The sequence below is a fragment of the Tenrec ecaudatus genome, chromosome 1 (genome assembly GCF_050624435.1).
Source record: "Tenrec ecaudatus isolate mTenEca1 chromosome 1, mTenEca1.hap1, whole genome shotgun sequence".
In the NCBI taxonomy this organism is placed as follows: domain Eukaryota; kingdom Metazoa; phylum Chordata; class Mammalia; order Afrosoricida; family Tenrecidae; genus Tenrec; species Tenrec ecaudatus.
This window is the reverse complement of record NC_134530.1, coordinates 80479812-80499848: the sequence shown is the minus strand read 5'-3', so window position 1 is coordinate 80499848 and position 20037 is coordinate 80479812. Positions and strand designations below refer to the sequence as shown.

The 20037-nt window shown below is 44.8% G+C and overlaps 1 protein-coding gene across 2 annotated transcripts in view; it reads left to right on the top strand.

Annotated features, from left to right (window-relative positions):
* The window catches only part of USP24 (ubiquitin specific peptidase 24), a 126013-nt gene that overhangs the window by 83100 nt on the left and 22876 nt on the right, over nt 1–20037 (top strand). For both annotated transcript variants that reach the window (XM_075556713.1, XM_075556706.1), the window contains exons 37-51: nt 2565–2635; nt 3313–3473; nt 5367–5428; nt 8018–8209; nt 9061–9178; nt 11750–11894; nt 12725–12844; nt 13282–13407; nt 14190–14288; nt 15356–15438; nt 15781–15922; nt 16135–16254; nt 16610–16830; nt 17144–17268; nt 19887–20028. In XM_075556713.1, the coding sequence (XP_075412828.1) occupies nt 2565–2635; nt 3313–3473; nt 5367–5428; nt 8018–8209; nt 9061–9178; nt 11750–11894; nt 12725–12844; nt 13282–13407; nt 14190–14288; nt 15356–15438; nt 15781–15922; nt 16135–16254; nt 16610–16830; nt 17144–17268; nt 19887–20028 (1927 nt within the window). The remainder of the gene's footprint in view (nt 1–2564; nt 2636–3312; nt 3474–5366; nt 5429–8017; nt 8210–9060; nt 9179–11749; nt 11895–12724; nt 12845–13281; nt 13408–14189; nt 14289–15355; nt 15439–15780; nt 15923–16134; nt 16255–16609; nt 16831–17143; nt 17269–19886; nt 20029–20037) is intronic.

Here is a 20037-nt window from a genome sequence, read left to right as displayed (position 1 = left end):
CTTCTCTGATGATTTGCTCAGCATACAGATTGAACATATGGTGAGAGGATATAACCCTGATCTTAAACCATGCAGCGGCCTCCTGTTCTGTGTGCACAACCGACTCTTGACCTACGTACAAGTTCCACCTGAGCACAGGGCAGTGTTCTGGAATTCCCCTTCCTCTCAGGGCTATCCAGTTGTTATGGACCACACAGTCACATGGCTTGGCGTAGTTCATAGGCATCCCACATGTCGAATAGACACCTCAAATACAACATGCTTAGAACCGAACGAAGCACTGTGCCTATCCCTATGACCCAAGACTTTCTGCTCCTTAGTTAACGGCACCCGCCTTCATCCACGGGCTCCGGCCCCAAGCGGTGTCCTTGATGCTTTTCTGCAGCCCTGTTTCTAATCGGTCAGCACATCCTGTTTCCAGCGAGATCCGAATTCACTTCCTTAGTGCCCCCTCCACTGCCAGCACCTGCGACCTCCCATCCTCTTACTCGGGTTACACCAACAGTGCCCTGACAAAGGAGCCCTGGTGGCTCAGTGGTCAGACACTGAAAGGTTAGCTGAAAGGTTCTGGGTTCAAACCCACCAGCCACTCTGTGGGTAAAAGATGTGGCAGCCTTGGAAACCCTGTGGGACAGTTCTATTCCGTCTCGTAGGGGTACTATGAATTGAAATCAACTCGATAGCAGTGGGTTTGGCGCTTTTTTTGTGTTTGGATCCGACTCATCTCCCAACTTCTGTGCTTATAGTTTGTTCTCCACCCAGTCACCAGAGGGACCTTTTGAAACAGCGGCCCATTTACATTGTTCCTCTGTGGCTTCTCTGTCCGTACAGAGTCAAAGCGAAGCCGTCTTCAAGATGCCGCGTAGTCCTAGCCCCTCAGTACTCCAGGCCCTCCCATTCTGCTCCCCCTTCATTCTCCGCGCTTTGGCAACTCTGCCCTTGTGTATGGCCCAGGGCCCTTGCACTGACTGATCCCGGTAGCTCGGTGGTTCTCAACCCCCCAAATGCCACAACCCTTTCACAGTTCCTCATGTTGTGTGACCCCCCCCAACCATAAAATTATTCCCGTTGCTACTTCATCACTGTCATTTTACTACTGTTATGGATTGTCATGATCTGATGTGCAGGGTGTATTTCCATTGTTACAAATTGAACACAAAAACAATATGTAATTAGATATTGTGAAATATTTATTTATAGTGATAAATAAATTAAATGTTGTCTTGAAGCATGGTGTAGCATGGGTGACAGTCTTCACACAGGGTACTCGTATGTGGGCGTATCTGCATGTGGGCAGACCTGCTTGAAGACGGATTGAGGAGCGGTGCCTCGGTTCCTAAGACCATCGGAAATAGGTGTTTTCTGATGGTCTTAGAAGACCCCTGTGAAAGTGTCATTCAACCCTCCCGCCCCCCCAAAGGGTCACGACCCACAGGTTGAGAACCACTGTGCTACCTGGTATGTTCTTCCTCACTCTGGTGGCTCCCCCTCCTAAAGGGCCCCTTCGAAGGGAGATGTTCTGATCACTATAACAAGTCGCAGCCCTCCCACTGCTCCAGCACTGCCCAGGTCCTTTGCCCACTTATTCCTGTAGCGCCTCCCTCTTTTGAAATGTGTTCATCTTATTCAGTACTGTCACGTCCTCCCTAACTTTATAGGACACACACAGAAGACAGGGGCTGCTCCATTCCCACCCCCCACCCCAGCTGAACCCTAACCTTCAGACACTGCCTGGTGTCTAGTGGGTCCTCAGTAAATACTCAGGATGGACGTTTTAGCACGTGTACTTTTTTAAATTGTACCAGTACATAGGAGCAGTACGTTTTCTGATGAGTAATGCTCAGTGTATGTAATTGGCAATCATGAATTCCACGTAGCAAGCATATTAATTGCATAAATCAGAGGTAAAGATAAGCAAAGTAAATGCATAAGAAAAAGCTATTGTACTCAAGATTATTTCCTTTGAGCAAAAGTGTGTTTCTGTGGTTGTATGTGATACCAAATGGCTTTTGTGTGTGCACTATACTCTGAATTCAGTTTTCCTAGAATTGTATGGTATAGAGACTTTCAAATGAAGCGTTTAAAAATGGTAACTGTGCTCAGTGAAGAGCCCTCCCAAGAAAAGGGCTAAGCGCTCGGCTGTTACCTGAAGAGCGGACTCTGGGCCAGCTCTGTCCCGTCACGTGGGTCAGTGTGAGCTGGAAGTCCACTGGACACACCGCGCTGCTAAGTTTGAGGCAGCGTTTTACAGGAAATAAGTCGTGGAATTTGTGTGGTGCAATAAATACTGACTCTGTAACTATATGTGCAAGGCATTGTGCTGAAGTGTGGGGGCAGAGTGGGGTACAAAGATGCTTGAGACACAGTCCTGTCCCCCTGAGCACCTTAGAATTTCATGAGGCAGATGGACAGACATGGAAGCTCTTTCCAAGGTCTCCATTCTGGCTCCATGAAGAAGAAGAGATACGTTTCTACTACATTAAGCTTAAATTATTCAAATTAAAAAAATGTTTTAATATGTTGCCTAACCTAATTCTCTCCCACCCCCTTCCCTTTATGCTTAGCATCTTTTTACAACTTGCCCTGTGTTGCTGATTTTATCATCGATATCCTCCTCGGATCCCCGAGTTCTGAGGTAAGGATTTTAAAATTATTTTCTAAAAACCCTTTGATGCTGCTCTGCTGTGGACCTCGGACATCTGTGGAACGGGGAGACGCACCGAAGGCAGTGCGTGTTCTTGGAGTCCTCCAGGTGCAGTGGCTGTGTTGGTGCTCTGCCCTGCCATTCGGTGTTGGTGCAGGTCCACCCGAAGTTAAGCCCCTAGTGCGCGGAAGAGTGAAACCAGTGGCATTATGCCTGGCTTTTATTGTGGAGATAATTAGTTCACACCACCAGATGACGCAGCCAGTGTTCAATAGCTACAGCTGACAAGGGCAGCTGGCATTAAATGTCAACAGGTGGGTCAAAACCGGGAAAGGCCAACTTTAAACCTTGAACTTTCATTATAGCTTCTAATTCTGACATCTTTACAAAATTAACTTACATATTAAACACTTGACATTTTTCCTAACTTTCATTTAGATTAAACTATATCCCTATTGCTTAGATAATAAGTAATGACAGCGGGAAAGCAGCTCCCCAAATACACTTATTTTTAATGAACTCTTTCAGTTTCGGTGAAAACGTTGCCATTAAGAACTGCACCTCTCATCTTTGTTAGGCTCCATCAGTAACCAACAGTGTAGGCTGTGGAGGAAAATCCCTTTTTAATATTTGTTGAACTCCATCGTTGGCCACTAATCATGTTTCAGATCCGCCGAGTTGCCTGTGACCAGCTGTATACGCTTAGTCAGACCGACACTTCAGCCCACCCAGATGTACAGAAGCCAAATCAGTTTCTCCTCGGGGTCATTCTCACTGCGCAGCTGCCTCTCTGGTCCCCAACCAGTATTATGCGAGGCGTCAACCAGAGGTATGTGACACGGGTGGGAAACAGAGTTAGCCAGAAAGGACTCCTTCCTGAAAGAGTGCACTGCTCTTTCCCTCTGAATTCAGGCGAGGAAAATCCGAGGAAGCACTCTAGGCGCTCTCTTCTCTCCTTTCACCCCCAGCGCACCCAGCCCAGGGAGGAGGAGGAGGAGGAACCTGGTTGGTGACAGCCTGGCAGTTTCTGAGCTGGCCATTGTGTCAAGGTCACAGTGCCCGTCACTTCTGTCAGTCCTCTCTGGACTCGGTGCACGTCATCTCTCCCTATCCACGGAGAGCCGGGCTCTTCTAGATGGCTTCCTCTGTTTTACACTGGTGCTGCTGGCTGTGAGTCGGGTCTACCTGCCCGAACTCTGCTCCACAGGCTTGCATGGCTTTTCCAGTCTGAGCCCAGAGGGCGAGATAGGAGTTCCTCCTTTCACCTCAAGTTTAAGCCACTTTCACCAGAGCCTCATGTGGGTGATGACGGTCCCAGAGAGATGACGGAATCAGTGTGTGCATTCTTAGTGCTCATGAGAGCCCAGCCCCCTATCAACACCTACCCAAACACCTACCCAAACTTATTTTTAATGTCAGCATTTTTTAGATGTGAAATGCATAATCTGTAACATTTCTTCAAATTGAGTTATGTTATCCGTGTATGCATGTCATCATTACAGGACTTGATGCGCATTGGTATTTATGGCCTCGTGCCATAAATAGGGAGTTTCATGGTCCATGTATTTGAGTCTCACTACAAACATTATTTTGGGTGCATAACCTATTTTTAATATTTCTGATTTACCAATAAAATCAGGATTTGGGCTTCTTAAATATTGTGAGTGACTTGAATGTGTAAAATTGATCCAAATGTTATAATGATGTTAACAGTTTTTCAAGATTAAACGTGAACTAGCATGAAAAAAAAAATCATTAATGGTGTAAAACCAAATGCCAGGGAGTGATTTTGCAATAAAGATACCCAAATTAAAATAGATAGAAATTTGTTTTACATAAAATTACTTTTTTTTAACGTTCAAGTTTGGCGTTTGGTATATTTTCTCTTAATAACAGTAGTAGTGATGATGGTTGTAATAATTACCATGTGCCCCACAAAGCATGCTAAATTCTTTGCATGTAGTATTGTTGATCCTCTCAACAGTCAGGTGAATTTTACAGTACTACTGTCCCCTTTTTAAAATAATCTTCGGTCCATTGTACACTCTGCTTGAGCCCCTCTCACGTTTGCATTTGTGTATGCGTGTATGTTTCCTTCTAATACTGGAATAAGTTGGCCATGAACCCCAACCCCACCCCACCCCCTGTAAGTGGTGGTGCCAAGCTTAAAATCAGAATTGGTGTGGGACTCTAAAACCTGTGTCATCAACTACTCTAAATGTGTGTCTCCCTTCCTTGATCTTCCGAGGCAGAATTGTTTCCTCTGTCTCCACTTAGGCTGCTGTTATTTCCTGTCCGCGCTGGTTTTCACTGGGCACGTGTACGCGTGCATGTGTGTAATGTTTAAATGTGTTGTTTCTCCCCTCTGTTCTTCTATTCACTGCTCCCTTAGAACAGTGCCAGGCACGTAGTAGGTGCTTGTTAAGTACTGGCTGATGATTTGAATGAATGAATGCAATCAGTGTGTTACATATTTAACCAGTGCACTCGTTAGTGCAGAATGTGATAGTAAGTTTCCCTCTCTTTACACTGTTGTTCCTGTATTGTGTCAGTAGAAGTAAATTCATTCATGTGCTTGCTTAAAATATAGAAGTAGAATCAGTGTAAAAATTTCCTTTTGCTTCAGAAAATCCTGCTCATTTTTAACTTGTTTTTATAAGGAAAATGTTTTGTTTTTTGAATCAGTCATTTTCTAATAACTGAAACTTAATTGTGCTTTTAGACTGTTATCTCAATGTATGGAGTATTTTGATCTGAGGTGCCAGTTATTAGATGATCTGACAAGTAAGTACATACCTAACTGATTTGTGTGTGCGGGGAGTGGGGTGGGGGTGGGAGGTGGATGACTACAAAGAAGAACAAGTAGACATTCTAAATCTGGCTTAAATATCTGAGACGTAAAATAAGATTGTCATGATTGTTCAAAGTTGACTTTTGTTTCCCTGCAAATAGCATGTAAATCTGTGTACCAGTGAGCTCCTGTGTTGTATACTGTTCCATTATTGTGATGGACAGGGTCCGTAGATTCTATTGCTGAAAAACTGTTCCACGGCTCACATTTTAATTACGCTTAGACAAAACTACTGGGAAGGATCTTTTTCTGTAGGATGATCAATTCTGATGATCATTTAGAGAATTATATAGTGTTAGGTGGTTTAATATTGTTAGAAATTCTATCAGTAGAGCCTTATGATTTGAAGAGGTCTTTGAACCACTACTTCCCAGGTCATTCATGACCAGCAAAATTAGAATGGATTGAATGTATAAAATGTGGGTACCAGAATGGAAAAAATTACAGATGAACACATCCTTCTAGAACCGTGGTTCTCAACCTCCCTAATGCCACCACCCTTTAATACAGGTCCTCATGTTGTGACCACCACCCCCAACCATAAAATGATTTTCGTTGCTACTTCATCACTATAATTTTGCTACTGTTATGAATAGGGCGACCCCTGTGAAAGGGTCGTTTGACCCCCACCCCCAAGGGGTTGCAGCCCGCAGGTTGAGAACCACTGTTCTAGAAGCTGACTCTTCTATCTAAAATAAATAAATAAATAAGAGCAGCGTGTACATTGCATAGCAACCAAATCTCCTAACAGGCAGAGTAGGAAATAGCAGTCTTCGACTGCTTTGGATTTATGTAACCTTCCACAGTTCTGACATTAATCCAGTTTGCCTGAATTAGGCTGCTTAAAGAGGCAACGCTGTTTTGTCTGAATTTCCCATTCCAACGCTTCAGTGTGCAATTTTCCCGTTCCAGTTACTATTCTGGTACACCCACGTGTTACAAATTTATGTCCGCTTCGATTTCCTGATACTACCCATAACTAAACTGACTCGTGGGATTTTAATTGTCTATACTTACTCTGAAATAATTTAAGTAGATACTGGAATGCTAGTAATTAAAATCAAAGTTGCTGGTTTATTCTCCACTGTCTTGCACAAAGGATTGGCTTCAGCTTATAAGAGATGAATAAAATGAAAATCACGGTTATCAAGAATATTAATTGGAAAAGAGTGTCAAGTCCAGGAGAGGAAAACATACTTCAAATACATGCAGGTTATAAACAGAGAAAACATAATCGTTACCAATCTTTTCCCCAGCTCTTGTCAAAAATTGGAGCCATGTGGTGGCACTGTTGAGGCCCAGTAGGTCAGCAGTTCAAACCCACCAGCTACTCCATAGGAAAAAGATAAGAGCTAGGGGTCCTGTAAAGAGTGACAGCCTTGCCAACCCTATCTCTATAGGGCTGCCCCGAGTCAGAATGGACTCGATGCCGGTGGGTTCTGGCTAAGTCTGAAAGCGCTCTCAGAAGCGGTCTTCACGTCACGGACACTTAGAGCAGGCGGCTGGCAAGCTTCAGCAGCATCTCTAAGGCAAACGCTTTTGTCCGCTTTCAGAAGTGTCTCAACAAAAACTGAGGGTGCAGTGCTCCGAGCCGGGAGATTGATCTGTTGGAGACAGTTGAGATGGCCTGAGTCTTGCTTCGTAATGGGAGCTGTTGTACCTAGAGACGTGGGGGGACTGCCCATCTTAACAGGGTGCCCTAAATTGCGAGGTTTCAACCAGGCTCTGGGGGAAGGGCAGCAGCAGCCCTCCGGATTTGGCTGTGGCTTGGGCTGGCAGGGGCGGCTCTGCTTCGCTTGTTGACGACTGGGTATGCCCAGCTTCAGAACGTGGGGACGGATGATTGCTAGAGGCTTGGTGTTGCTGAGTGGTAAGTGAGGGACCCAGGATTGCTGTTTTAGGGGATATTTGTCTTGTGCAAATAAGTGGTGGAGAATCAGACTCCTATCCAGTGCCAAGCTATTTCTGACTGCCCCTTTCCCTCTCCCTGTGTGGGTGGGCACCCTGCCTGGGTGTTGCTGTACTGAGGTACAATAGAGCACTAGCTCTCCTTCCCTGCCCAGTTCCAACGCCAGAATGAAATGTTACTCGGAATCCGTGGTTGCGGGGCAAAGTGAGATACTTACATAGAAACGACTGGTTGTCAAGGGTGAGGGGTTTGGCTCACTGTTTAGAAACCTGCACCGTTGGTTGGCCTTTGCAGAGCGCTGGGCTCATTGGTTGGCATTACAAACACTGCCTCGGTGTGCCTGCCCCTCACACCCTCTGCCACTGCGTCCACCCGGGCTGATGGGGGCGTCGGAGCAGCATGGGGGCCCTCCATCCCAGCAGATAGCACGGACTGCTTTCAGAAGTAGAGGGCCTGCGCAAGCCTGAGGGGCCTGTGCCGGCTGCCTTTTATCGACGGCAGTCTTTCTCAGCCCTTCAAAGAGTAGGGCTTGACTTGCTGACTTCAACTCAAGATTTGCCTTATAAAGGGACATCTCTTTCCGTTTGTAATTGATTTCTTTTTGTCTTCTTAGCTTCGGAAATGGAACAGTTAAGGATCAGCCCAGCCACCATGCTGGAAGATGAGATTACGTGGCTGGATAACTTTGAACCGAATCGCACCGCTGAGTGTGAGACCAGTGAGGCCGACAACATCTTGTTGGCAGGGCACTTACGACTCATTAAGACCCTTCTGTCCCTCTGTGGGGCAGAAAAGGAAATGCTTGGTAATTATCACTGTGTCTTCCACGTGGGAGAGCGCCTCACTGCTCCCTTACTGCCCAACTGTCGTCTGTCGATGGGAAAATGGGCGGGCTGCATGCTGAGCCGTGTCCCACAGAAAACGGACCCTTCAGGCAATCAGGGATTGTCTGGATTTTAGTAGCTACAAATTTAAGGTTCATTTTTTATCTTTGTCACTAGGCCTACACAGAGAATGTTACAGTGTTCAAAACAATTGGAACGTGTAACTTAGTACCAAGTCGCAATTATAATTCAAAGTAGGTTTTTGTTGATTTTTTTTTTTAGCTACTGTATAATGCTCCATTGCCTATCTCCCTTCTTCTAAGAGTGGTTCTCATCTGAGGAAGCTGCGCAAACTGCCCCTCCCTCCCTAGATGGCGGGCACATACAGCTTGAAAAAGCATATTTAATATGATAAATTATATTTACCTAAATGAATCAAAATACTACCTCTCACTTTGATAAGACAAGCTAAGTTCTGCCGAGTCTTCCAGGTTACTGAAGAAAGCAGTGTTGACGAAATCTCAAAATCCTTCTGTGACCTTGTTATCCACCCAAAGCATCCTGCCTTGCGGTGACTCCTGTCTCTGTGTTGTAAGCGCCGAAGGAAGGCGTTCATCCATCGCATAGCCTGCCCCGCTCCACCTAGCCCAGGGCCCAGCTCACAGCTCCTGCTGCGTAGGGAGAGCTCAGAAATAAGCTCCAGACTAGACTCAAAACCCGCTCCATGCGTGACCTTGGATGCCTGTGCTGTTCTGATAGAAAAGTTCAGGACGTGATTTAAAATAGGTGCAGCTGCGCTCATCCTCAACCTGAATCTTACGCTCTGTCCCAGGCTCGTCCCTCATCAAGCCACTGTTGGATGACTTCCTTTTCCGGGCTTCCAGGATTATTTTAAACAGCCATTCCCCAGCTGGCAGTGCCGCCATCAGTCAACAGGACTTTCATCCAAAGTATGGAAAATGCACGTTGTGTTCAGTTTGGGTAAAAATTCTAATTTGAAACTTTAGTTCGAAAAGATGTTATTAACTTGGAGTTTGTCTTTCATCTGTGTCTGTGTGTGCCTTATATTACCCACTGTATAAAGAAATGCATGCACAGAGACCGAGCTCGAAACCTGCGTGACCCCCAGTAAGTGCTGAGCAAGGAAGCTCATCTCTGTTGTCAATAAATAGCGGAGATAGCAATTGGTTGGTAACAAATCCTAAGAAAACCAAGTGGATAAGCAGGATGTTTAATTCCCTTACAGAAGGGTCTCGGGCAGGAGACAAGCCAGTCAGGGTGCAATGTAGCAACGATGAAGCATACAACTTTCCTCTAGTTCCTAAATGCTTTCTCTCTCCCCCCCCCCTCCCCATCATGATCCCAGTTCTACCTTGCAAGCCTGGCTAGACCAGAAGATGTACACTGTGACAGATAGGAACTGGAAACACAGGGAATCCAGCATAAATAATCCCTTCAGGACCAGTGGGGAGAGTGGCGATACCTGGAGAGTGGGGTAGAGGGGGGAAACGATTAGAAGGATCTACGTATAGCCCCCTCCCTGGGGGACGGACAACAGAAAAGTGGGTGAAGGGAAATATCAGACAGTGTAAGATATGACAAAATAATAATGACTTATAAATTTTCAAGGGTTCGTGAGGGAGTGCGGACAGAGGGGGAAAGGAAACAATGAGGAGCTGGTACCAAAGGCTCAAGTAGAAAGCAGATGTTTTGAGAATGATGATGGCAACAAATGTACACAAATGTGCTTGACACAATGGTTGGGTGTATGGATTGTGGTAAGAGTTGTACGAGCCCCCAATAAAATGACTTAAAAAAAAAAGAATGGTGTCTAAAGTACAAGCCAACGGGTTCTGAGGGTAACTCCCTGAGGACCTTGAGAACCATGTGGGCGCCTCAGTGCATGAACCTTGTTCTCTACAGAGTGACTGTGTGCTGACCTCTGAAACTGCTGGTGACATGCTGCAGTTGTCAGTCTAGAATAGACGTGGAACTGTGAGAGCTTCCTTTGTCTCTCGGCCCCTCTTTGGATGGTGGTGACAGTATTGAAGATAGGCTGAGGAAATGGGTCCAGAGCTGTCCTCACATGGGCTCTGAGTCTAAGTGACTGGTTCATCACTCGTGAAATCGAGCAATATGGAAGATACGAAAGATTTGTCATTTTAACTAGGGAAAAATTCTATAATTTTAGTAGTGATTGAAATGGGCAGGGTATAATAAGTAATATTTTATGCCCTCCTAAGAAGTCTCTTAAGATGTATAAATATATAGGTAGAAGCTCCTTAAGATATTTTATGTACTAACCCAGCATTGTAATGTTTGAAGTGTCCCTCAGGCTGTGACTCCCCTCCCCTAATGCTTTCCTAGTCTTTTTCTGGAAGATTAGTGTTCCCTCCATGGGAAGACTGCATTAAAGTGATACAGCGACAGACAGAACGACGTTTGCATTTTCTGTGAACAAGAACTCGCCAGCAGTTCTATGGAAATTTTACTTACCAATTCTTGCTTGTAGCAACCCTACCAGAACAACCTCTTAACGTACAGCCTCTGTGGGGGGACCTCCCTGCTTCCCCGGCCTTTGCAGCCCAGAACTGCAATACTGGAAGGAAGGACCGTGCCAGCTGCATGGCCTTTGTCCCCAGTACCTGCCACAGGGTTCCACAAGGCTCCACAAGCCCCCGTGAACACAGCTGCTGTGCCACCTAAGTGTGTCACTCGGAGCTATGGTGTACCCTACCTAACCCGTGATCCCCTCGGGAATGCAAAATTGGGCTAGGTCATGATAAAAGACTGCCCATCTCCAGGGGTCAGTCTGCAGAACTGTGGTTTCAGTGAATGCTTGCTCACCCAAAGCACTGCACTCCACTCTGTCGGTTCCACCCAGGAGAGCCCCTGTAGGACAGGGGAGAGCTGCTTCTGGGTTTCTGAGGCTGGGACTCTCCGAGAGTAGAAAGCCTGCAGAAGAGCGGGTGGTTTCACACGCTTGTCCCCGTGGTTAGCAGCCTGCAGTGTGACCACTTTCACACCATGGCTCTCTGGAATCCTTGTGAGGGATCCAATACGTCACTGTAAGGCAGTGGATTTGCCAAAGTATGTATTGCCCTACCCGCCCCCAGCAAAATAAAAAGGTTACTTCCATTTCCTTCTACAATATAAAATGTTCGTGCTATTCTGATATGTGTCCGTGTGGCTTTCTTTTTTTGCCAGTTAGATATTTGAATTACAGAGTGATGGATAAACTTTTTTCCTTGGCTACTTCATTTGAATGGCAGTTATTCCCACATCATTTTATCATCAGGTTGAAAAGATACTTAGCTAAGTCATAGTCATCCTTTCTGTGTCTCTCTCTGACCTGTTCTTCCGTTAAGTAAGCAGGCTCCTTCCTACTGTGTTACTAGGTTTCTGAGGTCAGATCTGACTGATGTGTGATGGATCACTTTTATTTGAAATGCTAATTGAGCTCAGTGAACGAATTGATATGATTCATTGCTGAAAGTAATTTGTCTTTCTTTTGTTCATAGGTGTAGTACAGTGAATAGCCGATTGGCAGCCTATGAAGTTCTAGTAATGTTGGCTGATAGCTCACCTTCAAATCTTCAAATTATTACAAAAGAGCTACTTTCTATGCATCATCAACCTGACCCTGCTCTTACCAAGGAGTTTGACGTAAGTTTTCCAGATGTTAGTGCATTTAATTTTCTAAGTTGATGTCTTAAGCACGATTTAAAAACTACATTTGTATTTCCTAACTATACAAAAAAACACACGATACTGTGAGTTATTATATACTGAACTATAGTGTATTAAATTATGTGCTTGTTAGAAGCATTTTCATAGAACAGCAGTGCCTTTTCACAAAGGGAAGGAATAAATAGTAGCCCTCCTTGCCCATCCATACCCATCAGCAGTCTGCATGGTAAACGCTGCCATAGACCCGTAGGCCTTTAAAGTACTTGCCTCAATTTGTAAGGTGTGTCGGTGCTCTTAATTGGTTACCATCTGTTTCCCCTGTGGTACGCACCTTGAGGTCAGGGACCGGGTCTGCTTTTGTTCCTTCTGTCCCTGGCATGTTGTGTGGCGTGAGGCGCCCAGCAGGCCCGCAGTCAGTGTTGAGTGATGATCAAGTGACTGAGCGCCTGACTAAATCCGGATAAACAAATGCATGTCTACTGTATGCGTGCCAGGTGCTCCGCATTGTGAACGGAAACACAAAACCACTGCTGTGGGTTCGATTGACTAGGGGCAGCAGCACTGTAAGGCAGAGCCAAACTGCTTCCAGGCGGTCAGTCCTTATAGAAGCAGGTGGGAACCAGGGTGGCGGTGTTGTGTTGTGGTTCTCTTCACGTCCACCCAAGAACTCTGTGGACATGGTTTTACTAACACGCTGCATGGTGAGTGTTTCTCCTCCTCCTTGCAAACATCCCAAAGAGCTACACAGTGGAGGCTTTGTGAAGGCTGGGCGTTCGCTCTCACTCTTGCTCTCTCCTCTTTCCTAGTACCTGCCTCCCGTGGACAGCAGGTCCAGCTCAGGGTTTGTGGGGCTGAGGAATGGTGGCGCTACGTGTTACATGAATGCAGTCTTCCAGCAGCTGTACATGCAACCCGGCCTTCCCGAGGTGACCGCTCCCCCGCTCCGTCCCGTTGGGTGTGAGAGTAGTGGTACACTGCCGGAAAGTGGTCTTCTCTTTTGGCAGCTCATTAAAACTAAGCACAGCTAGGATTTTTTTTTTTTTTGTAGCTTTTGAAATCAACATAAACAACATGTTCACTTTTTTTTATAAATAAGGTTGCCTGTGTGACAGATGGATTTGATTATTCTCAATTTGTGTCCCTCCCATAAATTTACTAACAGTTTTAGTAGTTTAGAAATACGTATTACTAATTGGGATTTTTCGTAATCAAAAGTGGGGAGAGGCTGGTGATCACACCAGGTAGGAAGTGCTGGTGGTAAACCTGCAGAGTTGTAGCCACATCTAGACATCCCTGATTTTCTAAGTGATCAAGGCAATCTGTGAAGCACTTGGCTATTTCTAATGTGGTCCATTTCTTTTAGTCATTACTGTCCATGGATGATGACACAGACAACCCAGACGACAGTGTGTTTTACCAAGTGCAGTCTCTCTTTGGCCATCTGATGGAAAGCAAGCTGCAGTATTACGTACCTGAGAACTTTTGGAAGGTATTTCACCCAGTAACTCTTTAGATTTAAAATGGTTATGTGTTTGAAATTTGGCTGCGATTCCTTTTGTAGTGAGAGTTTCTTAACTTTATTCACTCTAGAGTAATTTCATTGGCAGCAACCTAAAAAAGAATTGACTGACGTTCATCTTGCAATTGATACTTGGTTTCAGATGACCAAAGTGCTGTAAAAACAGACTTTCAGAACTTCAAATAATTCCTCTCAACCTGTACCAGTTTCACTAATGAGTTTAAATAAAGAACATTAACTTTTAACCTGGCTTTACTATGTTTTAAAGAGCACTGGTGGCAGCGTGTTGGGCTGCTAACCTCATGGTCAGCAGTTCAAACCCATCAGCTGCTCCACTGGAGAAAGACTAGAACTCTGTCCTCCTAAAGATTTACAGCCGTGGGGACCTACAGAGGCAGTTTGTACTCTGTAATCGGGTCACTCACTATGAGTCAGAATTGACTAGATGGCAATGAATTTGTTTTTGTTTGGTTACTATGCCTTATAAAATGAAGGGGGGGGTCATCTTGTGTTTTCTAAGGTAGAATCTGTTCCATGGCCTTAGACAAACGCTGCTATCAGTTGCAGAGATTTGAAACTACTTTTAGGGCCCAGGAAGGGTATAGAAGGCTGAACACAAGCTAATCTCACTTGAGTTAAACATTGCTATGTGCTAGTGGTGAAGTTGGTTTTAAAAACATTTCATTGCTCTTTCTACTGTTCAGAAAGTGCTGATTTTATTTGTTCAACATCTTTCATTCTTGTTGACATAGATTTTCAAGATGTGGAACAAAGAACTCTATGTACGAGAACAGCAAGATGCATATGAATTCTTCACGAGTCTCATCGATCAGATGGATGAGTACCTCAAGGTAGTGCGAGTGTCACTCTGTCTGTCTCCCTCACGCTCTGACTATGGCACCAGGACTGTTGCTGGGGGTTTGTGATTGTTGGTAAATTGGAAGTTGATTGTGTTTAACAACTGAAATGGAACCCTTTTTTAGTTTCTGGGTTTGACCAAACCAATCACCAGTATTGTCCATCTCTTTTCATCTTACTCAGTATAACGCTTAATAAAATCTGATACCTACAAAGTGATCATTTGTTTGCACTGTGCATTCGCTGAGGGCACCTGCCCTCACTGGGGAGCCAAGGGCTTATTCAGAGCCGTCTTAGAATGCACAGGGCTCTGTCAGAGGGCGAGGAGACCAGCGTGGAGCCGCTGTTTGCCATGCACTTAGGGCTCCTCCACCCAGTAACCTGTGACGAAACGGCATGACCCTGGAAGGGGCACCTAGCCTCCTCCTCTTGCTGTTAGCTTTTGCTTTTCCTTTATCAATAGGCACAATCTACAGTCAGTTTCACCCTTTTCTTATGGTAAAGATGTACATTACAGTATTTGCTGTTCTGTGACATTCATTACATTCAATATGTATTTCTAGATTTTTCTGTCACCTTTATCAGACTCCGTGGCACTCCCTCACCCCGACCACCAAAGCAGCGACTTTCCTCCCCGCCCATTCTCACCCCTGAAAACCACCCAGACTGTGATCTCGATCTAGGTGCCAAAATCTAGATATTTCATGTAGTTACCTACAAATCCCTAGCCTCTGGTTACCAAGGAAAAGACTGTGGAGAGTCCCCACTAGGTTGGTAGCCAGGGTGTGGGCAGAGGGGTTCTTAGACGCCACGGAGTGCTCTCTTCAGCCGCTCGCTGTGACTTAGCCCAGTCCGTCTGTTTTTCCTGATGAGGTCTTTGCATTACTCTGACAGCTAAGCCTGTCCCGGCTTATTTTCCCATTCATTCCCAGCCTATACGACTCAAATGACCCCTTTTATTTTGGTGATTGATAAGAAATCTTTGATTTAGCCTAGACCTAGATACAAGTCCATTGAAACAAGAGTCTTCAAATAAAGTTCAAACTTTTCATTCCACCAGAAAATGGGAAGAGACCAAGTTTTCAAGAATACTTTTCAAGGCATCTATTCTGATCAGAAGATCTGTAAAGACTGTCCCCACAGGTGAGTCACTGTATATATCACCATGGTCATGGAACACCATGACCGTCATTGGAAACGACTCTTCAGGGGTGATGTGCGTTTGCACTTTTGAGGAACTTGCGAGTGTATTTCTGAATGATTCTCTAAATGTTCCGAGGGGTCGGGGCATGGTTGTTGAGACTCGGTTAGGAACCATCACAGGTTGCTCCCTTTGTCTTTCTCTGCACTTTTGAGGAGAGCAGGGGAGCTGTGAGTGTACTTCCCCAGTTTCTGAATGTAGCTCAAGCTCAGCTTTTGTGATCATTGCATGACCTTCAGATTCCATCACTGATCTTGGTTTTTCTCCTCTCGTTGCTTTCCTAGGTATGAGCGTGAAGAAGCTTTCATGGCTCTCAACCTAGGAGTGACTTCTTGTCAAAGTTTGGAGATTTCTTTGGATCAGTTTGTTAGAGGAGAAGTTTTGGAAGGAAGTAATGCATATTACTGTGAAAAGTGTAAAGAAAAGGTATTACCTTTGCCTTTTTTAAGAAGCAAGAGTAAATGGTTGTCCATGTCTTCTGTCTCTCTAGTACTCCTCTGTTGTTAAGTTTCATTGGGTGGTACCATTGTTGGTTGCATGTGGGGTGGGGAAGGCCTCTGGAAATCGATAGCCTTTGCTCTGGTTACTTGGCGGCTTCATTTGCTCCGTGGGGATAACTGCCTTCTACTCTTCTTCAGAGAACAACGGTGAAGAGGACCTGCATTAAATCGTTGCCTAGTGTCTTGGTCATTCACCTGATGAGATTTGGATTTGACTGGGAGAGCGGACGTTCCATTAAATATGATGAACAAATCAGGGTAAATGTTCCCCGCTGAAGTGTATTACACCCATTTCCGACTCTCGTCGTCAATGTTTCCATCCTGTATATTTCAAATTTCACCTGAAGGATGGAAGCGTAGGGGCTCAGCGTGAGGTGGGGTTCCTCAAGTCCGGGGCTGCTGGTGGTGGAACAGCAGATCCATAGCCAACCGCCTTTCTAGACCGGTCCCACTGGTGCTGGATGCTGCCCTTACTGTGAAGAGTTGGGGATTATTTGGATACTTTTCCGGGTTTGTGAGCCCTTCTGCGATTTTGTACAGGCTTATACCCTCTCTCTGTCTGGTTTCAGTTGGGTAGTGGTGTACAATGCTCCTGTGGTCCTTTGGTTTTCAGTTTCCCTGGATGCTAAACATGGAGCCGTACACCGTTTCAGGAATGGCTCGTCAAGATTCGTCTTCTGAAGTTGGTGAAAACGGACGAAGTTTGGATCAGGGTGGTGGAGGATCCCCACGGAAAAAAGTGGCCCTCACGGAAAACTATGAGCTTGTCGGTGTGATTGTGCACAGTGGGCAGGCACATGCGGGCCACTACTACTCCTTCATTAAGGACAGGCGGTAAGCGTTGGTGGTGGCGACCCTCCCGCCGCTCAGCCCTGCCCGTGGTCCCTGCGCATCCCCCACAGCGACCATGGTGGTGGTGCACAGCTCTCTGGTGGTGCCGCAGCTCGCCTTGTTGAGACCTGCGGTGACTGTTACCGTGCCTTTAATGGGAAAAGATACTGTAGGGATTGAAATAACTTGCTATGTGTTTCTTAGGTTTTAAAATAGTAATCGTGTTTTATTGAGAAGGATACATAGAGATAAATAATTGAAGATGGGGAATGTTACATTTTAACCTGACAAGGTTTGTCTTATCTCTGTCCTCTAGGGGATGTGGTAAAGGAAAGTGGTATAAATTTAATGACACAGTTATAGAAGAGTTTGACTTAAATGATGAGACTTTGGAATATGAGTGCTTTGGAGGCGAATACAGACCAAAAGTTTATGATCAAAGTAAGTATTTACTGATATTTTATTTTAGTTTTTTTTTTAATTTATTTTAAATCATTTTACTGGGAGCTCATACAACTCTTATCACAATCCACACATACATCAATTGTGTAAAGCACATTTGTACATTCGTTGCCCTCAACATTCTCAAAACATTTGCTCTCCGCCCAAGCCCTGGCATCAGCTCCTCCTTTTTTCTCTTCCCTCCCCGCTCCCCTCCTCATGAACCCTTGATAATTTATACATTATTATTTTGTCGTATCTTACACTGTCCGGTGTCTCCCTTCACCTACTTTTCTTTTGTCCATGCCCCAGGGAGGAGGTTATATGTAGATCCTTGTAATCGGTTCCCCCTTTCCAACCCACCCTCCCAATATTGTCACTCACACCACTGGTCCTGAAGGGATCATCTGCCCTGAATTCCCTGCGTTTCCAGTTCCTATCTGTACCAGTGTACATCCTCTGGTCTAGCCAGGTTTGTAAGGTAGATTTGGGGTCATGATAGTGGGGGGGGGAGCATTAAAGAACTAGAGGAAAGTTATATGTTTCATCATTGCTACTCTGCACCCTTACTGGCTCGTCTCCTCCCCATAACCCTTCTGTGAGGGGATTTCCCGTTGCTTACAGATGGGCTTTGGGTCCCCAATCTGCACTCCTCCTCATTCACAGTGATTTGATTTTTTGTTCTTTGATGCTTGATACCTGATCCCTTCAGCACCTCATGATCACGCATGCTGATGTGCTTCTTCCATGTGGGCTTTGTTGCTTCTCAGCTAGATGGCCACTTGTTTACCTTCAAGCCTTTAAGTCCCCAGAGCTACATCTTTTGATAGCCGGGCACCATCAACTTTCTTCACCACATTTGCTTATGCACCCATTTGTCTTCAGCGATCCTGTCAGGAATGTGATCATCATGGAATGACAGTTTAATAGAACAAAATGTTCTTACATTGAGGGAGTACTTGAGGCCCAAATTCCATCTGCTACATTAATACTAAACCTATAAATATGTGCATAAATCTATTTCCCCATCCTCATATAAATATATTTACATATGTACATGCCTTTATCCAGACCTCTAGAAATACCATTTGCCTCCTAGCTCTTTTCTCTCTTTCCTTTTACTTTCCTCTTTTCCCACTATCATGCTCAGCCTTCATTTGGGTTTCAGTAATTCCTCTCAGTTACCTTACCCTTGATCATGCCCTAGCAGGCCTCCTACACCCTCCTCACCGATTTGGATCACTTGTTGGTCCCTTGTCCCTGGGTTTGTTAACACCACTTCCTTTCCCCCCACTTCCCCTTCTCCCATGCCCCATAGAACCTTCAGTCCCGTGGTTTTCTCCTCCTGTCTGTCTTATTTAGAAAGACCTAATTTTTAAAAAATTTGTATAAACTAAGCATTACCTTTCAGCTGATTCTGACTCATTGTCACCCTTTAGAACAGAGGCCTGCCCCACAGAGTTCCTAAGGCTGTCCATCTTTATAGACGTAGGCAGACGACTATGACTCTCTCTTGTGGAGCAGGTAGTAGGCTCAAACTACTGACATCTCAATTATCATCCAATCACTCTAAAGTTTGCTATAAATACAGTCTGTGTGTGTGTGTATGTGTGTACATATAAATCTTATTTATACAAAACTTTACATTAAAAAAGGAATTATATGTATATAACTGTTGCTCTAGCAGGATAACTAAGGTCTGTCTTTGACCAGAGGTTAAAAACAATAAAATTCGTTTCCAGATGTCTTTAGGGGATGAGGTGATAGGAAAATGAAGAATATGAATATCAAGGAGAAAAAAACTAATCGACTAAGAATTTCAACCTTAAAATCTTTTCAGAAGTAGTTGTCCACGAAAGGTTTCCAATTTCTCGTTGACCTGTCTAGTAATATGGTTAATTAGGAAGACCTTTTTAAGCCCTGTATTTTTAAAACCACATTTGCTGTACAATGTGGCAAAGTAATCTTTGCCTTGCCAGCTCCTACCCCTGGGGGAAAACAAGGTTATGTGGAAAAGTATATCACAAAGTCCAGTCTGGATTTGTTGTTTAATAAATATGTTTGCAGAAATCTGACTAGCTCTTCTGATACCAGCCTAAGAAGGATGCATCTTGCCTGCTTTTGAAATACTCCGGGAACCTTTAAAATCCCTGTGGGTCTAAGACCCACCCTCCTAGGTTATGATGTGATGGCATGCTCCTGGTTCCTCTAGTGTAGTAGCCTTTGATGGTTCAATGTATAGTTGTCAATTTACCAAGAAAACTTTGACAAGTCAATGCAGAAATGGTGGTGAGGCCACTTATAATCCCATCAGAGCCTATTTTTAAATGTTAGTTTTACTTAGAATGGACTTGAAACCCTTACCTTCTCTATTCCCGCCCACCACCCAAGTGAGCTCGCTGATCACTTAGAGTGATTGGTACCCAGAACTGTGTGTGGTGCCCTGGGTTCCATTCAGTGCAGTACACTTAAAAAGCCACACATTCTATTTTAAACTTTGCACTTTACAAATGTAATTAGTAGTTGCTCATTTGATTTATGGGCCCATGGTTTTATAGTGTCAAAACTAGAAAAGCTTTTACTTACAAAGGCTTCTTTCCTAATGTCGTGTTATTAAGCAAACCCATATACTGATGTACGCCGAAGATACTGGAATGCCTACATGCTCTTCTACCAAAGGGTATCCGATCAGAACTCCCCAGTATTGCCAAAGAAAAGTCGAGTCAGCGTTGTAAGACAGGAAGCTGAGGATCTATCTCTGTAAGTTTC